We start from the raw sequence: 24,131 nt of genomic DNA on the forward strand, positions 1-24,131 counted from the left end.
GATCAACTTCCTGGCCCCCCTCATCCTGCGCACATCTCTGATTTAGTGAATCTACAGGTCAAACGGCCAGTGCATTGATTTATTCCTCTGGAACAAAGAGAGAGTAAAGGAGGCTTTTCGCCCAACCTCCCTGTTCACTTCTTCTTTTTTTTTATTTTACACATTGTGTGAACAAGCTAAATACCATCCTGGTTTGCGTACCTCAAATCATCTCCTATACATGTAGGGACACAGTTTGTATAGAGGAATGTAACCAAGAGAAAAAAATGCAGGAAGACAAACTATGGTGACCTTGTGTATCGCAACAGACGTCATAAACTCCAACCGCCTAGCCGTTGGTGGGAATGAAGAATGAAGGATGGAGGAAGGCAGGGAGGTAATTGAGGAATGGACGTGTGTCTCCTAGGTGGCCATGTTGTTACTCTGGAAGGATGTGGGCATTGGTCAGACCACACACACACGCACACAAACAGAGAGACACACACACACACACACATTCGGTGGGCATACTGGCAGAAAGGCCTTCCCAAGCTTCTGCTCTTGTTATTGTTATGCAGTGGTAAGGATTTAACTCTGGGGCTTCACCATGGTGGGACCGTAGGAATTAGAGTCTGGGTTAGTGCAGTGATAGGTATTTGATTCTTGGTTTCTATAATGGTCGGCAATAAATTGTGGGTGCTTGTCATGGTCGGACTGGAGTAATTCAGCTCTGGGTTCCTGTTGAACTGCAGTCACATTTTCAGAATTTGGATAAAAAAGGAACAACATGCCAGCAGACTTAGCTCGATAATGTTCCATCCAAACTGCATCATTTTAAGACAATTAGGGAACCAAATCAACATCATTTTCTGTGTTTGTTTTCCCTCCACGGTGCTCGCTACATGCAGTCTTAACTCGGTGGACTGTGCTGGCAGAGAGCAGGCATTCAAATGTAGTAATGTAATGGAAAAGGCAGAGAATGAGGTACATTTCTGTTCACATCACATATCCTGAGTCCATGTGAATATAAGATATTATGTTAAAGTGGGAATCTCAGCGTTATTGATGCACAGATACAGAGCTGGAACATCATAGCAAAGCGCTGATTGCAAAACTTGCCTTCAATTATGAATAGTTCAACACTCGAAAACTCAGCTAATCTGTCTCCTCGGGACTGTGCAGCTGAGTGGTTTGATCCCATTTGATTGGCAGTGATGGAAACATGATCAGACAATCTGACAGCTGACACGAATCATTTTTTTTTTTTTAAATCTCTCACATGAAATAGCCAAAACTGTTGTGAAGAACTGGCAGAACATGTTGTGTTAATACGGGATCCCATCAATGGTAACAAGAAGCAGATTGAGAAAAAAATGTTGTCAGGTTTGCACGTATCAATTCAAGTATCTCTGTGGTCACAATATGATGAAGACTGTTCACAGTGTTTGAATTTCTAGCAGTGCTTGATGATTAATTCCTTTAAAATGTAATTCGTTGATATATTTTATAGATGTTTACCCTCTTTGTATGAGTTATATCTAAAGTTGAGATTCAAACACTTTAATTATATATCGTATTGTGTCAGACTTACCGGAAAACACCAGACAAGCAGGATTGCAGACGCACTTTTTACAGATCCTGGCCCTGAGCCCACAGTAAATTATACCTGTTAATCAGCTGCATTGAAAGGCGTTTGACGTCAGAGGTGGACAAAGCTAACAGAGCGAGAGGTGTGAGGATGGTGTGCACGAGAATTTGAGTAGGCAGATGGGGCTGTGGAGGTCAAAGGTGTAGAGGGGTTGACGGGTGGGGCAGCGGCGGTGGTCGGGTGAAAGCCGCTCAGCAAACACAGCTTGCTGTCAAAAGCACATCACGTACATGACTAACCACAAGTCTGTGAGAAAGACAGAGGAAGGATACGTGTGTGAGAGAGGGAGAAGGAAGGCAGGGAGGCAGATAGAGAGCTCACGAGACCGAAAGGGCGAAGGAGGGAGGCCCTCAGTTTACTCACAGTGGTGTGATACGTTCGTCATGTTTTCACACCGGGGGGATTCTCAGACTGCTTGTTTCCATTTCACTGTCTGACACTTGTCTTCAACTGTCCAGATAACAGATGGATGGATGAGAAACCATGATGGTCACACATGAGATGAAAAATGTGATAATCAATGAATTTATAGATCAAGCATTAATTATAAGGCAAGAAAAAGAGATGAGATCATTTTCAACCAAATTAACATTACTGATGAGATGTAATGAGACAGTGACGATGCGACAGAGATAATTCAAGACAAGACAAGATCACATAAGATTAGAGGATATGAAACAGAGGAAATGTGCCAAGGAGACCATCACTAATGAGATTATGAGAGACATGAAAATATGATCTTCAACGAGGAGGCAAAATGAAATGATAGCTCTGATATGAGAATAGACAAGAGGAAAAAAGGAAATGATCTTCTTATCTGATGAAGATAATATTAGGAACAAGATAGGGATAAAAATGACAACTTTCTTAGAACCCCTTAAAAATGAACAATATATTGGTTTTAAACACAAATAATCACAATATCTCTATAACGTCAATGTAGCCACCTCTCTTCTTTTCGCTTTTCGGACACATTTTAGTATCTGCCACTGTCAGAGGAAAGGGAAAACTGCGAAGCATGAGGTGCCGATAATGCAACCACCATTAAAAAACGACGAAGAAGAGTGTACAACCAATCACGTTGAGATCTCTTATCGTGTTGCGGCCCTGCAACCAAAGCTCCCCGATTTACACCACAATGTTAAACAAGTTTAGAAGAGGAGAAGGGGGAAATGAGATTAAATCCAATTGGCTTTATTTGTGAGTTGATATAATGAATTTTATTGATGACTTTACTGATCACAGGAGACTTCATTGATTAGGAAAGAAGTGACATGGACCTTAAAGGGTGATTTGAAAGGGTAAGATGAGATGAGACGATTAGAGGAGGTACAGTTTGATAAGAAATCATCGAACAAATAAAACAAGACTATATAAAAGGGTTAGGGTTGCTTTGACAACAAGACCAATTGTTGCAGTTCTTTTTTAGATTTTCTCTGAAGGCTCAGACAGAATCTTCTCAACCAAAGACACACAACAAGCTAAACAGGACTTCAAATAAACCCGTCCCCACGTTTCTGTTCAGCGACCAGTTCAATCCAGCCCTCAAAGGCACAAATCTGTCACCACATCAAATGTTTTCTTTTTAGATCTCAGTAAAGTCTTTTGCTCTTTGCCTTAATTTATCCTGGGAATATTTGCCGAGCACATATGCTCTCTTTCATCAACACCCCAATTCACACATACAGAGTTATACACATTCATACCTGGCTGCTGCCCCTTGCAACCACAGTCCTTTACTGTTGATCCAGTGGGCAGCTCCACCAGACCAATTTGGACGTAAAAGAAATGTGCTCAAGGGCATTTCCATGGTATGGGCTGAAGGAGATGAGAGCAGGTCACACTCATCTCCGTGAACTACATTTCTGTTTGGAAATCAGGGATCAAAAATCCATCTTCTCGTAGAACTACACTTGTCAAAAAACATATTGGAAATAGCCACTTTGTATATAGAAAGATATTTAAAAGAAACCATCCAGCTTTCTGTCAATGCATTTTGGAAATCAACAACTTTTAGACATCAGTGTTTGTCAACCCAATTGATTTTGTGCTCCATGTTCCCATCTAGTTTATTAAAGTTAGTTAAAACTTGATTTTTAAGTTACAGTCTTCATTATCAAATTTTCATTTCAATTATAATGCATGAAAAATAGAATATATCACAGTTATTCTATTCTCTTTTAGTCATTTCCCTTTATGTTTGGACGCTAACATGTGCTAACTGACTGAGCATCGACTGAGGCTGATGAGAATGGCATCAGTTTTGCTGGGATATGATCATTAACCCGAAGTACTGGACAAATTAAGGGTTATGATGGCGCTAGTTAGTGATTGCCAAAGTTATTACAATTCAAACTGCGGGGTATTGAATGTCTGAATCAGATTTCATGGCAATCCATTGTTTGGATATTTCACTCAAAAGCACAAATGAGTGCCTCATGTTGATTCTAAAGAAAGAAGTCAAGGCATCTGAACCATAAGGATACAAACTTTAATTGCAGTCAGTCAATCGTTGTTCAGGTTTTTCGGTTTGGACCAATGAAATAGTGGATTTACTGACAGAGCCACGAGCTCATATGCACCATGGAACAGCTGATAAAGATTTTCGTCCATTATCCCCAAAGAAAAGCTGGCACATTGTCTAAAATGGCACATCTGGATCTTTCCAAGTGGCTGTTGTCCTGAGACCAACAATTTGTATGCGATTCTTGGGAAAACAACTGCCTCGGCCAACCATTTGTGCTTTAATCACAGAGACCGAACCCTTACCCTACAGTGTACAATTGTATTTTGCCACTTGGCAAAATAAGGTCGTCTGTCTAAAGTGACACATTTTTCAGCAGAACTGACATTATATATATCAGAATCAAGTGCCAGATGGCATGGACGTTGATCCATAATGGTTCCACTGTCCCTCACTGTTCCAGGTGAGCAGCTCGGTGCTCACCTCTTCATAAGAGCCCTCCCTTCATGCGACAACATGTTGCTCTGCTCAGACCAGTCTGAACTGCCCCGGCTAGGACACGGCCGCTCGAGCATCAAACGATATTTTTAATCAAGCGGTCAAAAGCTATTGCACAAACATTCTAAAGTAGCTTAGGTCAACAGTGTCCCAGAGCCTGTTCTGTTAGCTGGAATGCTCCTGTACGCTGCAAACAGGCCTTTCTTTGTGCCTCAGTCCAGCAGTCTCACGCCACACCGCACCGCTCTGGAATCCTGTTTGTTTTCTTTCAAATTTCTCAACCTAGTTGAGTCGAGTTAACCTCCAATGTGGAAGCGCAGTGTACTTTGTGTGCGCGTGTGTGTGTGTGTGTGTGCTTGAGTTTCAAGGTGTGCGCTAAGTGCGCATCTGTGCAGCAACAGTACAGCTCATTGAGCATGTGTTCATTTTAAGCTGGTGCCAAAGTTCACTTGCTTTAAAGTGGAACATACTGGAGAGTTAAAATATTAGAAACGCAGGGTATATCACAGACTTCGTAAATCTAGCCAGTTGGTCGTTGATGTGAGGAGTAACAGATAGATGCCTATTTGACCAAACTCTGCTCTCCGTTGCCAACGGGCCTGGTTTTTCATTCACATTCAATTCAAACACTGCAGTATTTTTTTGACCGAGCTGCAGTGGTATTTTAATGAATATGTCTGATTGAAATACCAGGATTTTCTGAAGACGTGTACATGGTCATTTTCCCTTCATTCAGGGACAGGGATCTGTCTTGAATCTGTTGTTTTACATCATTGGACTCCACCACATTCGTTTTAGTCAATCCACTTATCTAACCAGTAATCTGAAATGATCCACAATACATTTTAACGCCCTCAGTTCTGACCGGACAAGGCTTACCCTCCCATACTTTCAGTCCTCCTCCCCTTTCTCCTTGTTTCTTCTGTTGGCTGACCAAACCGGAGGAATTCATAATCCCGGAAACATTTTACAGAACAGAGTAGGCCAAGCAGAGCAATGCAATTTGTCTTTCCTGTCCTTCCTGACAATGAAACTTACATTCAATAGGCCTATTATTTCTGGTACTGACCACCACTGTTCTCTCGTCATATGATCTAACCCTGGCTACTGGGAAGCCCTGTTTGTGGACTTAATATCCTGGTTCTGTGGGTAAAGAGGCTACATGGACTGATCGACTGATTCTTTCAGAAAGGCAAATGTCAGGCACATCACAACTCAACTTCAACCAGGCTCCCAGGGGCATTACTATGGTTAAGCTTGCCTCGAGGTTAGCATTTAGACCAGCGCCATCTTGCTTATTTGGAACCAGACATAGGAGAGGCGGGTGGGTATGAGAGCTCCTCCACTGCGCACCCACCCACACCTGCAGCCATGCACCGATTGGACAGCGCTAGCTTGTTTGTCCATGAATCCATCCATTTTCATATAGGTCCCCACCCGCCCGCAGCGAGAGCCTATTGCAGCTCACACTGATCAAGAGGCGGGTTATGATCCAGGTCTGTGACAGTCAACCATTCAGTCTCAACTTCACACCTACAGGCAATTTAGGGGTGAACGTTTTCCTCACCTATATGTGGGAGGTAACTCGTGCAGACATGGGCAGAGCTCCACACAGAAAACCCCCAGTTCAAGGCTGGTCAGCAAGAGATACATGGAGTAGATTTACACAAGACAGAAGTGCACATATTAGATGACGACAGATAGGTATTAGAATAGAATTATACACTAAGGTGATCTGTTACTGTTTGACCCGGTCAGAATACACGCACTATGTCACTGTACACACATGTCACTGTGTCCTACATGTGAGCGCACTGACTGAAGTATCGGATTTTTGATAAGCAAACCATTTCCTGGCATAAGCTTTATATTAAACATGCAGTTATGAGAGTGGTACAGATTTTTTACACCTAATAATTACTACAATTCCTGAAGAAGAAAAAATCAACCAGCTTTGTTGTTTTTGTATCAAGGAAATCAGTAAAGAGTAAGAGGAGCTCTTACTGATTGTGGGTCGTGTATGTTCAAATTATATACTTAATATCTCATGTTTTTCTGAGCATTCATCTTTCTCCCGCCATTAAAACATTTCTCACTCTGATGTGTTTGACTCTGTTTCAAACCTTTTACTGCTACATTTCCAGTAACCTGAGGAAATGCCTTTTCTGGGCTGTCCCACTAAATGCCACATATAGGCGGCCCCTTCTCATACTGCAGGGTAGGCCGCTCCGAAAAGCCCCTCCAAAATACTCCTCAGGGCGGTGTGTCCTGAATGTCCCGCACCTGCATAAACACACCGAGCCAGGAGAGCTGCCTGCCGCCCTGTCAGGCTCACTAGACCACATGTCCAAAAGGCAGGAGAAAAAACATACCTGGGAACAGTTACCGTGAGAAGCAAAGGTAAAGTAGAATTCAGTCAACCACAGAAGGTTGCAGGGTAAGAGAGGTGTGTAATCTTTTATTTATACGTGCTTAGTGAAAGTCAATATGCAGGGTGAGGTTTAGGTTTTGCACGAACAGGTAAAAACAATACAAGTGTGATTTGCCATTAAAAAATCTTTGGTTCTGCAACAAGGGGAGAGATGGGGATAGAGATAGAGATAAGGAAAATAATGTCAAAACTCAAATAAGATTGGGCGAGAGAAACAATTTGGGAAAACTCCGGGGATAATTAAGCAAAGCGAGTAGGGGTGAAAAGAAAAAATGTGTCGCAACCAGAAAGCGTCTGACGTGGGCCCCCAGGACAGGCTGCGTATTGACGCACTGTGACACAACACCTACCTGTCAGACATGCCCCACATAGGTTCTCCTCACGGGGACAAGGCTCCATATTCACACTGCATCACACAACACCTTGCAGTTACGCAATTGTCGCACCCTTCAATCATTGTGCTGTAAGTGAGACCGCACAAGGGGCCCGGCCTCTGCTGCTTTATGGTACACGGGGCTCGCGTTTAGCTAGTGGGGCCTCCACGTTTAATCCTGTAGAAATGCCTTTGAGAAGTGATTTGGTAGGACGTTTAGTCTTGTTTCCTGGATTTGGTATTAATAACTGTGTGGAACAAAGGTCCCGTTGACCCAATCTGCATTTGCTGGAAACAGCAATTTAACACTACGGCGTTCTGGCACTGTGTAGATGTGTAGTCACATTTATAAAAATGCATTACATCAATTGTAAAAACTGCTAGTTCGCTGCCACTGATTTGACAGATACTCGGCTCCTTCCTGCGTCACCGCCTCGTCCTCCTCTGCTGCTGATGGATCTATTCACTGCCAGTGACTGGATACAGCTGGAAAACGAGCAGTGAGCTCACCGCGGATGCGTGAGCCACGTTGTGGTGTAATGCACGCGCAGATCATGATACTTTTAACACGATTACGCTTCATAAATCTACAAGGAATCCTTTAGCAGAAATGTCAGTATGTTGCTATGTTGCATCTTGCCCGTTTATTATGACTGTTGTCATGGCAGCCACTAGAGATGAACTGAAGGATAAAGTGAGTTTCAGCCGAACTCGAGTCATACATACAAGTGTTTTGCAAATTTAGTTTGACAGCTGACTACCTTAATGAAGCGAACTTAAAGGAATCATACAACGCTTTGGGAAAAAAAACATTTACTAGCTTTCTTGCTGAGAGTCAGATGAAAAGTTTGTTAACTCCGCATATCTCATGGTTCAATATGAAACAGCAGCCACGGGACAGTTTTTCTTATCTAAACAGAAAGACCGAGGGAAACAACTAGTATGTCAAATAGTCACAAAAAAGAGATGAGAGCGTATCAACTTTCTAATCTAAATCTTGACAAGAATGTAAATGAACAAATCACCGGAAATGTTAAACTGTATATATTGCATTATATATATAATGAAATGATAATGTAACACTCTTTACTTTTAAAGAAAATGTGGTTCTGTGGAGGAAACGGTTAGGCTTACTGAGACTGGCTGTTGTTTGCGTTGTATTACCTCCAAACGGACGTCACGGTTTAATCACCACCTATTTACGACCACGTAAGTGCTTCGAAACTTTATGTGTGTTTTTGCTCTGATTCACTCCTGCTGAGAGTGGAAAACTCATTTCTGTCAGTATGTGCTGAGGTAGGAGAAACATGTGAAACTGGGGTCATCTGCTGTCGGCTCGACAGCTAGCTGAGCGATGACACCGACCTGCGTCATCACTTCCTCCTCACTCTGCTGAGGAATCCACCTTCCGCTGTTCCAGCTGGGGAATATTCCATGTTGTTGTGAAGAGGAGGATGAGGGCATAATATTTTCCACTGTCAGTCAGTTGTGGGCAGGTATGCTACGAGGTAAAAAAAACACCCTGTCAGCATAGGACACAATTGGATTTTTTCTTATTTATCTGTCAGGGTTGAGATATGACACTGTCCTCTTAGTTAGTGCATGATTGCCAAAGTTCTTATGGTCAAGTCTCACCCGCAGGCAGCCATCCTGATGGTTATTTCAGGATAACAAGGCTAGACCGCTATCTAAAATGAATTGGGAGGGATCCACACCTACACTTTCAACATAGTCACGACACATAAACCCTACATGTATAAAATCACCAGTTAAATAGGATTTTTTTTTAAAAAACACCTGAAAGGTTTGTGACTTTTCTCCAAAATGAGGCTTAGTATGTTCATTTTTCCACAAGTTATACCCATCTATCCACGCTTATTCAAAGTCTGTCTGCACCTACCGCTGCCATCAGTTGAAACCCATCAGTCAAATGTGCGCTTGCCTCAACAGCATGATTGGCTCGCTGCGGTTCATGGTTTGGCGGACCATTGGCTGGACATGTGTCAAACAAACCGCCATCTTTTACGAACTATTCAAATTCAGGGTTGGCCTCCTCCCGTACAATGTCTCTGTTAACACAAAAGCCTGAACTTATTCTGACCCATTTTACCTTGTATCTCCTTCAACAGATCGTCATTGTCCTATCCCCCATTCAACAAATTGCTGAGCTTGTCAAAAAACACATCGCTCCCTCTCTCTAGGTCATCATGGCCTTCACAATAGCAGCAGTCATTCTGCTTTGAACCCAGAGAAAATGAACTTTCGGCAAAGGGAAGCGAGATCAGGGGGTAACAACAGACATGCTCACAGTTACATATATCAACACGGAGGGGTCAGATTGCCATTAGACAGACAGACAAACAGACAGACATGGGGCGAGGGTGTAGGCTGCAGTCTGACCTTGCCGACAGATGGGGAGAGGCCTTTCGTTCCAGACATACAGACAGACAGGGAGGGGTCCCGTTAGCCACTGTGCAGAAACTGCATATCTGGAAACAATTAGAGCAGATGGGAACCCTGGCCAAAGTGTTTCTACAATGTAGCACAATTCTCTCAGTTTGCTCCCAAATGAGTATTTGTTCACCAAACCGCCAGTTACGAAAGCACAGTTCATTATTCCAATCCGACATCTTATGAAGCAGCAAACAATAGCTTTTTTTAATAATCCGTTGACAGCCCATTGAAAAGGGAAAGCCTTGAAGACCAATATTTTCGCAGCTGTTTTTCAAGGGACCGTCCTCCTCGCACTGATCTTTCACATTTCGCCACTAGTCATCTGAAAACAGCGTTACCCTCTGCAGTGTTCAGCACTAAGAAACTTCATCAAAGGACGGATCTATTGTTGACCTTGAATGTTCTTTCGCTCGAGACACCACCCAGACGCTGGCTTTCGATGCCAATGCCAGAGGGCCTGACCAGGTTTCACTGGTAGCGCCAAAGCTCCAGCAGTGATGAGAGGCACACATCGTACACTTCCCTAATAAGAGCACTTGTGGCCTGAACATTGTTCCTTCAGATGATGACAGTGTTGTTTTTCTTCCCCTGGGCACTGATGATAGTGCCAGTATGGGGAGCCTAAGCTCTGAGCTGGTTTTATGTAGAAACCACACGCACATAATACTTTTAAGTTAGAACTCACAGTAGTTTATGCCAGGAGTCATCCAGTTACTTCAGTCGTGCAGTACTACTACTGTTTTTGATTACATAAGAACAGTAGACAGTGTGCAGACACTTATTAACCCGGCCCTTTCCTTGATTTACTATCAAAATTATTAAGGATAAAGCATCTACAAAGCATTCCGTGCCTTGACAGCTTTGTATTTTATCAATCAAACAATATCTGAACTTAAAAGATTTAAGGCTAATATCTAGGATTCATGCATTAATATGAAAATTAAAAACATTACATAAACAAACTAATGCACTTCAGATTTTTCAAACATAAATGAAACAGTACGAATTCAATTTATGTAATAGTTCTAATAAATCCTTTAAAAAATGCATAGCGATCAGGTTTATGCAATATAAACCCGCTTATTAAGTATTCTTTTTAGTGGGTGACACTCATCTGGTTTTGCACACAAAGGTCAGTTTGGTTGTTATGGAGACTATACCCAGCCTGAGAAATACTCAGTACTCAGCTCTCCTCAAATATAAGCCTGATGATGTCATCAGGGTGTTCTCAGCTTGGGGCGAGGAGTCAGAAAGACGTGGTCGCTGACCAGGCAGTAAGGGTCTGACAAGAAAATACAATATCAAGTTGCTCTGTGGGAAACGTAGAGTCCAGTGTTCTTGGAGCTTGATCCAAACCCAAAAGAAGTCCGGCTATAGCAACCTCTGATTCATCACAAGTTTTGACCATTTTTTTTGACCATTCATGTTGAATGAATACCCAGACTTTTTGGCGCATAGCAAACTCACTGCAGTAACCCTTTGAGGTCCATTAAGACCAAGTGATATCACATGGTCTTCATTAGCAGTTTGCTCAGCAGTGATGGAACTGTAAGTCCATTGGACTCCTCGTCTTCACTGTTGTAAAAAAAAAAAAAGGAAAATACGCTTCAGAGCTCATTAACGTGAGAAACAGCAGCTGAATTAACAATCTCACCTCAAGGTCTCTGAAGCTTTAACTGACTTCCATTAGCAAACATGGATAGGTCCTTCAAGTGCTCTGTTTTCAGCATTTTAGCAGCAGAACCTTCCAGGGCCAATATAAATTCTCTTTGAACTTAAAGTGCATCAGTGGCCACGATGGCTGCGATGGATCTCAAAAAATGCTACGATAACACATTAACAGCTCCTGATCTCCTAACTCTGCCCTTTTCATCTAAATCCGCAAAGGTCTGGTTGTGAATGGCAGTGATGCTGAGAAACTGGTGAGCAGCTCGCAAATAACCGGCGTGTCTGATTGAGGTGATTGCGGCCGAGCAGCTGCTAAATGATCAGAAATCAGTCAACAAGCCCCGCGGCAGGTACACTGTGTTTCTGACGGTGAAGGAACAAACCGTGAAAGCAACCCTAAATTGGCTTTGGGCGAAACTGCGTGCGAGCGCGGTTCTGCCGCTTGACAGCCGAGCCATCCCGTGAAACAGACAGCAAACACACTTTCAAGACCAGTTTGACATCTCAGGCAACCCTCGGCATGCGAGAGAAAACAGGGCGCACAAATTTAATGAAAGCCTTTAAAAAGGTCTAATGATAGAAAAACAGCGTGAGTTTATTTGATGTTGAGGAATGGTGAGGTGAAGTCCTGACCCGGATTGCGGCACATCACGGCTTGAAAACACCTGTCGGGGGGAAGCGCGAACCCACAAATGAAAATGTCAGCTTTTTTTTTTTCCCTGCGCTCGAAGTAACATTTACCTTGGCAGCGAATGAGACAAAGTGGCAGCGTGCGATTGAAGCCCATGTTTTTATTCAAGGCTTTTACAGGAAGCTAATTAGCAGAGGTATGCAGTCGTGTGCCAAGCTAATAGGGGGAAGCTGACATTCCTGCAGGGAAGCGGTGGCCTCGGGAAGCTGCAGAATATGTAATTTACACTCAAGTCTTTCGATTCAAACAGTTTTTCGTGTATTTTTTTTTTTTTAATTCCGAACACTGAAAAGAGCGAGGATGTGGGCGCGAGGACTCAACCACAAGGAGAGTACATTTGAGAAGAGTAAAAAAAAAAAAAACCTGTTCAGATTATTTGTCCTGTTGTAACTGGACGATAAAAAGTCAGCTGAAAACCATATTTGTGTATGTTCACACAGTGACTGATTGTGGCGCAGCTTAAATTACATAGCTCAAGACATGTCCCCTCTAGAAATTGAAAATTAGAGCTCATTGGGCGTAATAGGCAATTAAAATGCAAAGCACGTTGTAAGACAGAAGGTCTTTGAAAAAAACCTGTTTGGAGGAATTGTGCTAATCTTTTAAGGTTGGCAGGAATATCTGACTGCATTTACATTTCGCATGCTCAAAAAAGTGACATGGCAGGTTTATCGCAAAAAAAAAAGAGAAGGTCTTAACCACACAGTAATTAAAGGCAATATGGCTGAACTTAGCTGAACTGCCCTGTATCCCTATGCGGTTGGTAAACAAGATTGAATTTTTCCAACTTAACAAAGAACAAGCACTGCATTGAAGTTATTTTTCTTTTTTCGCTGCACACATGTGCACACATAAATTTGTCCAAATCTTGGTCGTGCACCAGAAATAGTTTCTTCCAACGAGGACTATATCAGTATTGGTGTAAATGTCTTTTTGGGTTGAGGTAGTTGCAAGTCAAGTATGATGAAAGGATTGGAACCAGTCTCTTGTCTGTCTGTATGGAGTTGCAGCCAGAGTTAGCGGGCAGTCAGCCTAACTTTGCACATTTCAGACCAAGGTGGCCTGGCCCAAACGCTTACTAATTAATTTGTATATCAACTTGCAGACAAACAGAACAGAATGTTTCAGAGGACGTGCTATAACTATTTCTTCTTCTCAACGTTTACCGGCCAAAACTTCAAGTAAAAACTCCAGGATGTTACTGCGTTCACCAAGAAACACTAACAGCCTTAACTCAACTGTACTCGCAACTTTTTTTTTACTGTTTATGCATGTGTAAGTAAAACAAACAAAACATGATGTTCATTAATGATTAAAAGGTGCTAGTGGGCATATTTTTAAAGTCAGATTCTAGTATTTCTACTGAGCAAATAATATCACCTCTGAGCTCTAGATCTTCTAATCTAATTCCAGGCCAAAAGCGAATAGGCATGTTTAATAAAATGTTGAACTATTCCTTTAAAAGGGCAAAACTTCTACAAACTGTCAAGCTATAGTTTCTCTAAATGAGCACCAACTGTTATGGTTGTAGCACTGTGTGTGGCAGGGCCCGTGCTATATTTAGAAAACCATCACCTGTAAGCGGAAGGCCAACTTTAGGGTCACGGATCCTTTGTGACCCCTGAGAGTTCACAGTGTGGTTTAGCACCAGGCCCTTTTTAAAATTTCCGAAAGATAGTTAATTTGACGCCATGCCATAAACAACGGCTTTTTTAACAGGCGGTATTTAAGTTGGGTTGCCTCAAGCCTTCGCCTGGTTCCATCTATCCATTATGGTTCAGCAGAGGAAGTGTTCAGCAGGACCCAAGATGTGTGTCGGACATGATGTCTAAGATTAGAAACCCCGCAACCTCTGGCTGAAAGGTCAGCGGAACAACGCTGAGGCCATCCTGGACCCACATGGAGATGTGTTTAAGTGAAGACCACTCGACTTCCACATCCATGTGTGTGGCAGTGGATCTACAGATGAGTTTCAGCTGTTTGTTGAAAGAGTCCAACAGCCCAAATTCTCATCACTGTCTCTAGTCTAAACACTTTCCAGGACACGGGTTTTAAATAGGCAGTTTCCACTCTCTGTCACCCATCAATCCCGCTTGTTATATGTGTACAAATGTTCCCAGGCATTCAGTCTATTGTTAGATTCCACCTGTGAGCTCCAGCCAGTTAAAAAAAATGCTTTGTCCAAGGCACATGAAAGTGATATCTTCTCCCTTGTTAACACGGGCTGGCCAATGCATTCCCCTTGATGTCCCAAACTAAGTGATTTATAAGAAAATTTGACCAAAAAATGTAATCCTCCATCCAACCATCCCCCTCTGGCATTAATCAATATATTATACCTTGGCCCATTACACCGAGTAATCCTAAACCCAACTGTTCTATGCGTGGCCGTGCTTGAAACAGATTGGGTCTCATGTGCATTTCCAGTCTGAACATTTTCCACCATTCTGGGCTTTAAATAGAAAGAGTTTCCATCTTGACAGTTCATCTGCCCACCAACCCCATTGTTAAATCTCAACAAATCATCCCAGGCTCCTGGTCCATTATTAGTTTCCACTGCGCGTCTCCCCATAGGCAGGCTTCAAAACGTTTCCATCGGCTGCAACTCTTTCATCTCTCAGTAATGGACCTGTCCCTTCTTCTTTGTTAAATATCAACAGATCACCATCCAATCCATTTAAAGGTTTCCCCCATAAGTGTTTCTACAGGCATGTTCCAAACTGTAAAAGACGACAGCAATTTACTTTCCCGGCACATCTTTACTAGCCTGTTTGCTATGCTGATGCCGGTGAAGCACACACACTGCAGATGACAAGGGAAGGTTAATGCGCTTATTCTCCCATCTTGGCAGGGTTGTCCCCTTGTTTTGCATGCCTGAGGAGTGGCTGCGTGCGCTGCTGCTATTATAGACATACATAGTACAAAATAACAGGATTCTCTCCTGTTTGCAACCATATTGTTTTCACATTTTCCACCCTCACGTCTCTCTGCAGGCAGCCAAAGAGTTCAAAGAAGCAGAAATATGCAGACAGGAAAATCGTTTTGAGATCTCGGTTTCATGTTCAGTTTACGGAGTGGTATATGGATGGTTGGTTTGAAGGCTAGAGCCATGGAACATTCCTCAAACCTCCTGCCAGCTACCACTAATGGAATTTACTTTAATGGACATCTGAGGGCAGATAACACAACCAAAACAACCAAAGCTTTGATTATGGGAAAACACTATATAGATAAATAGATATACATACACACACACACACACACACACACACACACACACACACACATAGGTTCCAGTTTAAATTACAGATTCAACAATCAAAGAAAGTGAGCTTGTGTTGCAGGGCTGCTTTAGTGCTTTAGTTTAGTTTTAACAGGGCGTACTTAATAAACTGGCAACTGAGTGTCCACTAACTATTTCAGCATGGTTTGGATATGCATCCACCAAACCTCACACACTTTTCTCAAACTGGCAAAATAAAATGAAAGTGCACGAATCAAATTAAAGACAGATGATTTTCAATATACTTTGTGTACTAAAAACTGTTCTACAGGCAAATATCTGGCCCAGTGTGGAGCAAAAATGCAACTTCAGTACAAGGATTTTTGGTGCGACTGGTGTGAGTGGCCATTTTTGTTTTTGATATTTGTCTTCCTGTTTGGACTTGGAAGTGCCTGGAAGGTATGACTGCAGCTTGACTGAATATGAGCAGTGTGCAGGAAAACCATGGAGAGAGCCAGAAGACGTCCCAGAGCACACAGAGGGCGCCTTTGTGACATCAGACCCAGCTATGACATCACTAACCATGGTGTGATGGAACTGCACACACACACGAGGTGCAATTACTAGGAATCATTTCCAGTTTCCATACCTGAAGACTGAGGCTGAATGCGGACAGTGTCGTCACCATGAGCCAGGGGCAGATGAAAAATGTAGCCTGGTCAGACTGTGTCATCTCCACAGATCCTGAAGTTGGAAACTTCCTTTCTGACACGTCGAGTTGCGTGGCCTCATGATGTCACACGGTAACTATGAAATGTGAAACGATGAAGTTACAAAGCTAAACATGGCAGGCAGCAACATGCGTAGATCCAGACTAGGACAGAAGGCAGGCCTTGACCTGGAATAACTGCGTGAGTCACACGTGACCTTAAAATGAGTAGAAGTTCAGAGCTAAATTAGGAGCGTCACTTCACCGGCTTATTCTCTTAGTGGGATCGGGGACGTTAAGGTTATTTTTTTATTTTATTATTAAAAGTAATACATGTAGCATGACATTACAGCTGTTGAATGATGAAGTCATTTGTATTAGGGGGCTTCAGAGTGATTCCACTGTGTTACTCTATACAGTATATGAAGTCTTGGCCCTGTCAAAATCATTTAATTCATGTTCCTGCATTTAGACACATTAATTAAAATAAAAAGCTTGCGAGGCTAATGGTGGAACTGTAGATCAAATTGACATGCTTTTTTATAACATTAAGTAGAGATGTTTGGGTGATATACTTGCATCTGCAATCCCACTGTGTGAGCAGTGTGAACCTGTCGCAGCTTTAAATCTTCAATGCACCATTTTTATTTTCAGTTTCACTTTATATTGTGTTTATTTTATTGATTTGGTTCAATCAACAGACCAAATTGAATATAAGACCTACACTCATCGGGGGGCCAGCAACATGTTAATAGTAATTTTGCTCCTTTTTCTGGTGGTTATGTAAATAAATCTGTTTGTATTTTGTATTTTTGATTTTGCATATTCCACTGTGATTTAGACCGTATTACTTCATCTGATCATCCCACATCCACATCGACTAAGCACACGGAACAACAATACATTTTCCAGCGTGCAAATGTGTGAAACAGCTTTGCACTGGTATGTTTTACAACCCCGATGCCAATAAGTACACGGCTGAACTGGCTGCCCTGACATTGTATCACCACCACTGTTCTGATTACTGATTTCCACCCACAGCCTCTCTCTTGGACAAATACCTTGGTCTATACTTAGTCTTGACATATCTGCGCCTACCACACACAGAGCCATATGTTTCCCTTGGCCCACCACAGTCAGCCCGTCCACACATTTAGATCTGCAGGACAGTGAGTACGCAGCCTGCATTGGAAACCCTGAGACTGACAGGCTGAGCTCGGTGAACGAACGGTCTGACATCTAAACAGCCAGCATCAAAACAAAATCCAGAAAAATAGAGGTTTCATAAGTCAGAGTTTCAGTTCTAAGGTTGTCCAAGATAGTTCAAGCAGGAATCAGCCTCATTTCGTTTTCTGTTAACCCTTAAATGATCCTGAACATATAATTTCCTCTTCAATAATTTATATACCCTCAATTATTGATGCAATCTGACAAAATGTCAAAAGGTGTCAAAAGGCGAGAAAAACACAACAGGATTTTAACTTCACTTCGTCTTCAAAGTGACATTCCTTTTCATTTACAAACCACTGAAAAACTTCCCTGTGATGTAAGATCCACTCGCTTCAAAAACAGCCTGACAGCTAGAGATACACTGCACGTATGAGATAACAAGGTCAGCTTAGTTTGAATGTTGTTATGCAGCGTGGCTGGAGTGCGTTCCTCCATCAAGCTGTTTCCTCTAGATATCACAGGGGTGACGTTTCGGTCCTGAGGCTGCAATGACTGATAACACACACACACACAGACACACACACAGACACACACACACACACACACACACACACACACACACGTTTGTGTTTTGACAGACAGAATACTCCACACAAACCACACTTTCACTCGCGGCTGTGTTTTTCAGTCCCTACTGTACTGAGTGAGCAGAGAGAGAGAACATATCCATATTTGGAAAAGAGCGGCTGTCCTTATATGGGGGCGCTTCCTCTGTAGTAACAGCCCCGTCTGCTGGCTTCTTCCTCGCATTCCTCCAGCTCCAGGTTTCTCTGGGAGTTTTTCATTTCCGATTCGCTGGCTGGAGAAGGAGCAGGGCCGCCTTTCATAAGAGTCTGGCCTGGTGTGTGATCCCCCTTTTTCGAAAAAATACACAAACCTCCGTCTAGCCTCTTTCCTGCAATCCTCCACTCTGGGGTTTGATGTAGTAAAATAAGCCTGGCCAGGGACAGAGCACACCTGGCCTTTCAAGTTGGTCATAGACTAAACCTCATTAGGCAGGTGAGAATCGAGAGAACATGTCGCCTTTGTTCCTGCAGATATCTGCCCCACGTGCCTGCACGGGCCCGGGATGCACTTTCACTAAAGTCGACTCACTCACGATTTTGAATCATCCTTTGTCCTTCACCAAGACCCAGTGGAGTCAAAACACCATGTCGAACGTGAAGTAAAATCTAGAAAAAAACGGCCTTTGTGTTCCGCAGAATCCTCTGAAAAATGTCTTTGCCTTTGCACAAAGTATGAAAAGCGGCCTAATGCTCAAATCCGCAAACATCCATTTTCAGGAAATGCAATTAATGGGAGAACATTAGTCTTTATCCCCTAAGTGCCCTTCCTGCATACCTTGGCAGGGCTGTGCACGCAGCTCAGGTATCTCAGGAAACTGACCACCGGGATCATCCTGTAGTATTCAGCAGCAGTAATAAATGACATGAAGTATAAAAAGCACACATTTCATTTATTAGTCATCAAACCTGATAGGTTGTGCTTTGACTTTGGTTATTTATTTGCATCAACAATATGGAAATCTGAATGAAGAGGGTATAATTTGATGGTCACACTATTTGCAGTATTTTTTACTTTGCATTATTGTAAAGTGAGTTAGACTGGTCAGTTCCAGTTTGCGGAGTTGATTTTATATCATCAAACCACATTTACTTTGATAACATCCATTTTGTGGTGCTTTGCACTTCTACTTCTACCAAACAAATATTTCTACCAAATATTGAGCATTTTATTTCCTTACATTCACAATATTTGGCAGGTGAAATTACTAGTTACTTTTCAAAATGAAAACATAAGATTCTTCTTGCATAAGATTATTAAAAGCTTAAAGGTTAAACCGGTAGTTCCCAATCTTCTTTTTGCATGTGACCTCTTGCTAACAGTGTGGGGCCACTTTGTGCAAATTTCATGCACTTGACTCGTCAGGGAACATTTCCGCCCTAAACTTTTCACATGTTGCTTTCCTTTGAATAACTGTTGGACGCCCAACAGATGTCAAATGATCTAATATTTCACAAAAACTACTTATGCATTAATGTAACAGTGTTAACAATCCTATAATGTTATATATTATAACACATCACGAACGGGGTCAATTTTCTGCAGAATGAGTGTTGTCACTCCTCATACTCTCAGTGCTCATTCTGCTGTACTTTTACTAAAGTTGGGTGTTATATGCAGGACCTTTACTTATTATGGAGTACTTTTAGATTGTGGTATTTCAGTTTTTACGTCGGTAAAGGATCAGACAGCTTCCTTCAACACCGCTACTGTTAAATGATTCAGTATCTGCTTTGCATAAGCTAAGGCACCAGAATATAGGTCAATGACAAAAAAATGATCGGTATATCATTTTTATGTCATCCAAAAGGATAATAAAAAGTATCACAAAGCTTCATTCATTCATGCTCGTACGCCCACATGTGTTTAAATGAGTAATACTCCAAGATGCAGTTCAGCCTCTGATGTCAGAGAACAAAAATGCAACTGCAGTGTCCCAGACGAAAAACCACACATGTACAAAAGACAAATTTGAACCGCGGCACTTGCCAACTCTCTGAGCTGGAACAAGCACCTCGATAGATAACCGGCTCAAGTTAATGACACGGATGGATTTCCTTTACCCGGCAGCTTGCTGTTAATTTGCAAAAAGTACAGACTGTCTGTTTGCCTTTGAAGCGAAAGCCGAGGAATGCTGTTGTGGGCTCAAAATCGTAACCACCCCTTACGCATCAATCAGTTTATTAGACCAATGAGTGTTTATGCATTTTTATGAGTTTATACCTGTTGTTTTTAACTGTTCCTCTTTCATGTAAAGCTCTTTGAGCTTTCATTTTTGAACTGTGTTCAAGGTGTTTTTTTCTGATCTTCCTTTTTTAAATTTTGTATTAATATTTATAGGTACCGGCTGTCTGTTTGTGAAGTCAAGCTTCAGGAATTCCCAGTGTGGGGTCCCTGGTCTCTAACCAGACTTAACCTCCCATTCCAGATGAAAGCTGCTCTGAGAGAGACAGTGTTGTTTGGCCGAGCAGCAGAGCCTTGCCTTCAGACAGCAGGAATGTGGGATGTCTGGAGTGGGGGTCAGGAAGCGAGGAAAGAATGCCAAGTATGTCCATGTTTGTCCAGGGCTGGCTCTCCATTCAGCCCCCAGTGACGTGCAGCGAGGGCCAGCGGGTATAAAGGGAGCTCGCCTCTCCAGTCAAAACTCAGATCAACCCCTCTACCGAAGCTAAACTCTAGCTTTACCCAAGAAAGAACGACTGTGACCGGAGCGGCAGAGAAACGCCACGAGGCAAACGAGATCAACTTGATCAGAAGAGGTTTCTCAAGCTCTAAACTCGAAGTCTAAAGGAAGACTTTCTCAAGACGACCTAAGGAAAAAACTAGATCCTATTTCTACAAGGAAGAAAAGATGTCTGCTGGAATGAAGAAAATGATTTTGCTGCCTTTCCTGTGCATCATGCTCTCATACCTGGTAAGTCAAGAAGACAGACATTATAATGCTGCTTAGATTAAGACTTTTAATTAAGCGGACAAAACCTTGAATAGCTCTTATCAATACATTAGGTCTCAGTGTGCTGGATGTCTAACTGTAGCTATAATGCAACATCTGGATTTGATATTTACCCGATGATATTTACCTCAGGCTGCAGGTCAGGAGTGCAGTGGCCAGTGTTCGTGCCCCTCCGCTCCCCCTCAGTGCCCCCCAGGAGTGAGCCTGGTGCTGGACGGCTGCGGCTGCTGCAGGGTGTGCGCCAAACAGATGGGGGAGCTGTGCACTGAGAAAGACGTCTGTGACCCACACAAGGGCCTCGACTGCGACTTCGGAGCCCCCATCAACAGGCGCATAGGAGTCTGCACAGGTGAGCCGCTGAAAAAGGAAAAATCCTACTGTACTTCACAAGAGCAGTCTGCCTTAAATGTCCAGTGTCAGAACCGAATCGTGACCTCTGCCGTGTTGTCGTCGTCCCCACAGCTCGAGAGGGAGCCACCTGTGTGTTCGGAGGAATGGTGTACAAGAGCGGGGAGACTTTCCAGAGCAGCTGCAAGTACCAGTGTACCTGCCTGGATGGAGCTGTGGGCTGTGTGCCTCTTTGCTCCATGGACATCCGACTGCCCAGCCCCGACTGCCCCATGCCCAGACGGGTCAAGGTGCCAGGGAAGTGCTGCGAGGAGTGGGAGTGTGATTCTCCCTACAGACACAGTTTCATGGGCTCCGTTCTGCCTGGTAAGTTAATCTTCTTTGGTGCATCATGCAATGTCCTTTTGTGGGTATTTTATCCTCAAACGAACCGTTGTCAGGACGATCTTTCTAACCCAGTGTTTCCGCGTGTGTTTACAGCCTACAGAGAGGAGGAGACCTATGGCCCCGATCCCTCCATGATGAGGGAGAACTGCCTGGTTCAGACTACTGAATGGAGCGCCTGCTCTAAGACCTGTGGCCTTGGTATCTCCACCAGGGTCACCAATGACAACCGCGAATGCCGCCTCGAGAAACAGACCCGATTGTGCATGGTGCGACCCTGCGAGTCACAGCTGGAGCAGAGCATCAGGGTGAGTTTTAGTTCAACTGCACTGCTCTCACAATCTCAACAGATACAATTTGAACACTTACACTGCTAGAGAATGCCTGCTGATGTGAATTTTGCTCCCTCATTTTCCTCCTGCAGAAAGGGAAAAAATGCATCCGCACTCCCCGACTCTCCAAGCCCATGAAGTTTGAGATCTCCGGCTGCACCACCACCAAGTCCTACAGGCCAAAGTTCTGCGGCGTCTGCCTGGACGGCCGCTGCTGCACCCCCCACAGGACCACCACCCTGCCCATGGAGTTCAAATGCCCCGACGGACAGGTCATGAAGAAGCACATGATGTTCATCAAGTCCTGCGCCTGCCACTACAACTGCCCGGGGGAGAACGACATCTTCGAGTCCATGTATTACAAGAAGATGATGGGAGACATGGCGTGAGCCACTGAGGGACGACAAGAGCTTATGACTTGAAAAAGGAAAACAAAGAAAAAAAAGCAGAACTCCATCTCATTTTGCAGCTCAGTGTATATGTTGTTTTCATGTTTTATTTTCTCATTGTAAAAGTAGTCCAGACACTTGTCTAAGTGCCTGCGTGTATTGTACGGCTGGTGCATATCGGCCACATAGACTCAGACAGAGGGCTGCGTAGCAGCTCCGAGAGATTCCTGCACTATAACTTCTACTTTTGACAAAACCTGCTGTCAGGTATCCGCCCATTCCTATTGAAATATTTTTAACAAACCCACCCATTTTACAGTACGCATTTTCATACCTTATCTAGACCTTGACCCCCTCTAAAGAAATTGGGGTGTCTAATAACCCCCCACGCCCCCTCAGCCCAGACCAGACCTGTAAACTCTAAGCAGCTGTAGAGGGAGCACGCAGACCACAGCAGGCCAGTGTTCCCCTGTCCAAACAGGTCTGAATGTGTCCCTGTGTGAGTGTGTGCGAGTGCATGTGTGTGTGTGTGTGTGTGTGTGTGTGTGTAAGGGCAGGTCTGAATGTCAGCCTTGTCCATGAAGACGCTGTGCCACTCTCCCCTCACAGAGTAGAGGAAAGGTCAGAGTTTCCGCCCAGCATGTGGATGAGAAAGCGAGCAACGTGCTGAGTTTAGGGTTAGATATAGAGACACAGTGGGCTTTGCCACAGCACTGAGGAAAGAAAAAAAAAAAAAACACATGTTGACTTGTACTTTAAAAAAAAAAGACATGACTATTACTGATTCAGGTCAGATGGAAGAAACGAAGTGTTTATAGAAACAAAGTGTCTATTTTGTACAAAAAAATAGGAGAAAAGACTGGAAGAATAGTGATTTCATTCCTTTTTTATTGTTGATTGTGTAAATGTTGTATATATTTGTACAGTTTAAGTTAATTTAAAAGCCAAATTTGTTCTGTGCTTCGCAGTGTATCGATAGTGTATTTTTTGGTCGACAGTATTTTTATTGAGAAGTGTGACAACAATGTTACATGTTTTACTTTGTAGCTGGAAATAAAATGTTATATTTTTTATACACATGTGTTCTCCAGTTGTTCTGTCTATGATTTTGACCCATATAGAATATCAATTGAGATGTTTTACCTTTGAATTAAGTTTTTCTTTAAAATCAATGTGTTACATCTATTGGCTGATAATTCAAAGCATATTAAGTCTTTACTTACAAACAGGACTCATGTGTTAGTGACATGTATGACTAGAAAAAAGAATTAGTTCTGACTTCATTTTTCAGACATGGCAAGTAAAAATTATTTTGAAGACAAATATTATTTTTCCAGAGCCACTCACTATGGTCACTATGTGAAGTCGGCAGCTGAAGTGAATAAAAAGGGGAAAACAGGTTAATCATGAATGGGTTTTCTTTATAATTAAGACAAAACAAACTGCAATCTTGTAATATCCTATTATTGATCCCCAACTGTGTGTGTTTCTGAGACATATGAATTCCTTAGTATTTTGGTCACTTATTTCCACTATTATTGTATAATTACCCACTTCCTCAGTAAACAAAAAGTTAAGAAAATATGTGTCAGTTCTTATACAGCAACCCGGAACAATACGGTGTGTGTTTGTGTGTGTGTGTGTTTGTGCGTGTGCGTGTGCGTGTGCGTGTGCATGTGCGTGTGTGTGTTTGTGTTTGTGTGTGTGTGTGTGTGTGCGTGTGTGTGTGCGTGCGTGATTTTCTTTAAAAAAGACCTGTTGGAGTAAAAACAAACCCTGTTTCCAAGAAAACA

The 24,131-nt window shown here is 42.8% G+C and overlaps 1 protein-coding gene and 1 long non-coding RNA gene across 2 annotated transcripts; one reads left to right on the forward strand and one right to left on the reverse strand.

The window, feature by feature from the left end:
* Positions 1-1,212: 1,212 nt before the first annotated feature.
* LOC118290242 lies at positions 1,213-17,845 on the reverse strand. The gene is made up of 5 exons (XR_007030067.1): positions 16,079-17,845; positions 9,794-9,882; positions 8,759-8,894; positions 1,991-2,077; positions 1,213-1,873 (listed from the first exon to the last, which is right to left on the reverse strand). It is a non-coding gene; the product is annotated as an uncharacterized LOC118290242 (long non-coding RNA).
* A 2,713-nt stretch (positions 17,846-20,558) lies between these two features.
* ccn2a (cellular communication network factor 2a) lies at positions 20,559-23,415 on the forward strand. The gene is made up of 5 exons (XM_035617777.2): positions 20,559-20,846; positions 21,018-21,234; positions 21,348-21,599; positions 21,714-21,925; positions 22,042-23,415. Exons 1-5 carry the CDS (start codon positions 20,784-20,786, stop codon positions 22,336-22,338), a joined length of 1,041 nt encoding a protein of 346 aa, XP_035473670.1. The 5' UTR covers positions 20,559-20,783; the 3' UTR covers positions 22,339-23,415.
* Positions 23,416-24,131: the final 716 nt, after the last annotated feature.

This window comes from Scophthalmus maximus, chromosome 18, assembly GCF_022379125.1.
Source record: "Scophthalmus maximus strain ysfricsl-2021 chromosome 18, ASM2237912v1, whole genome shotgun sequence".
Taxonomy (NCBI): domain Eukaryota; kingdom Metazoa; phylum Chordata; class Actinopteri; order Pleuronectiformes; family Scophthalmidae; genus Scophthalmus; species Scophthalmus maximus.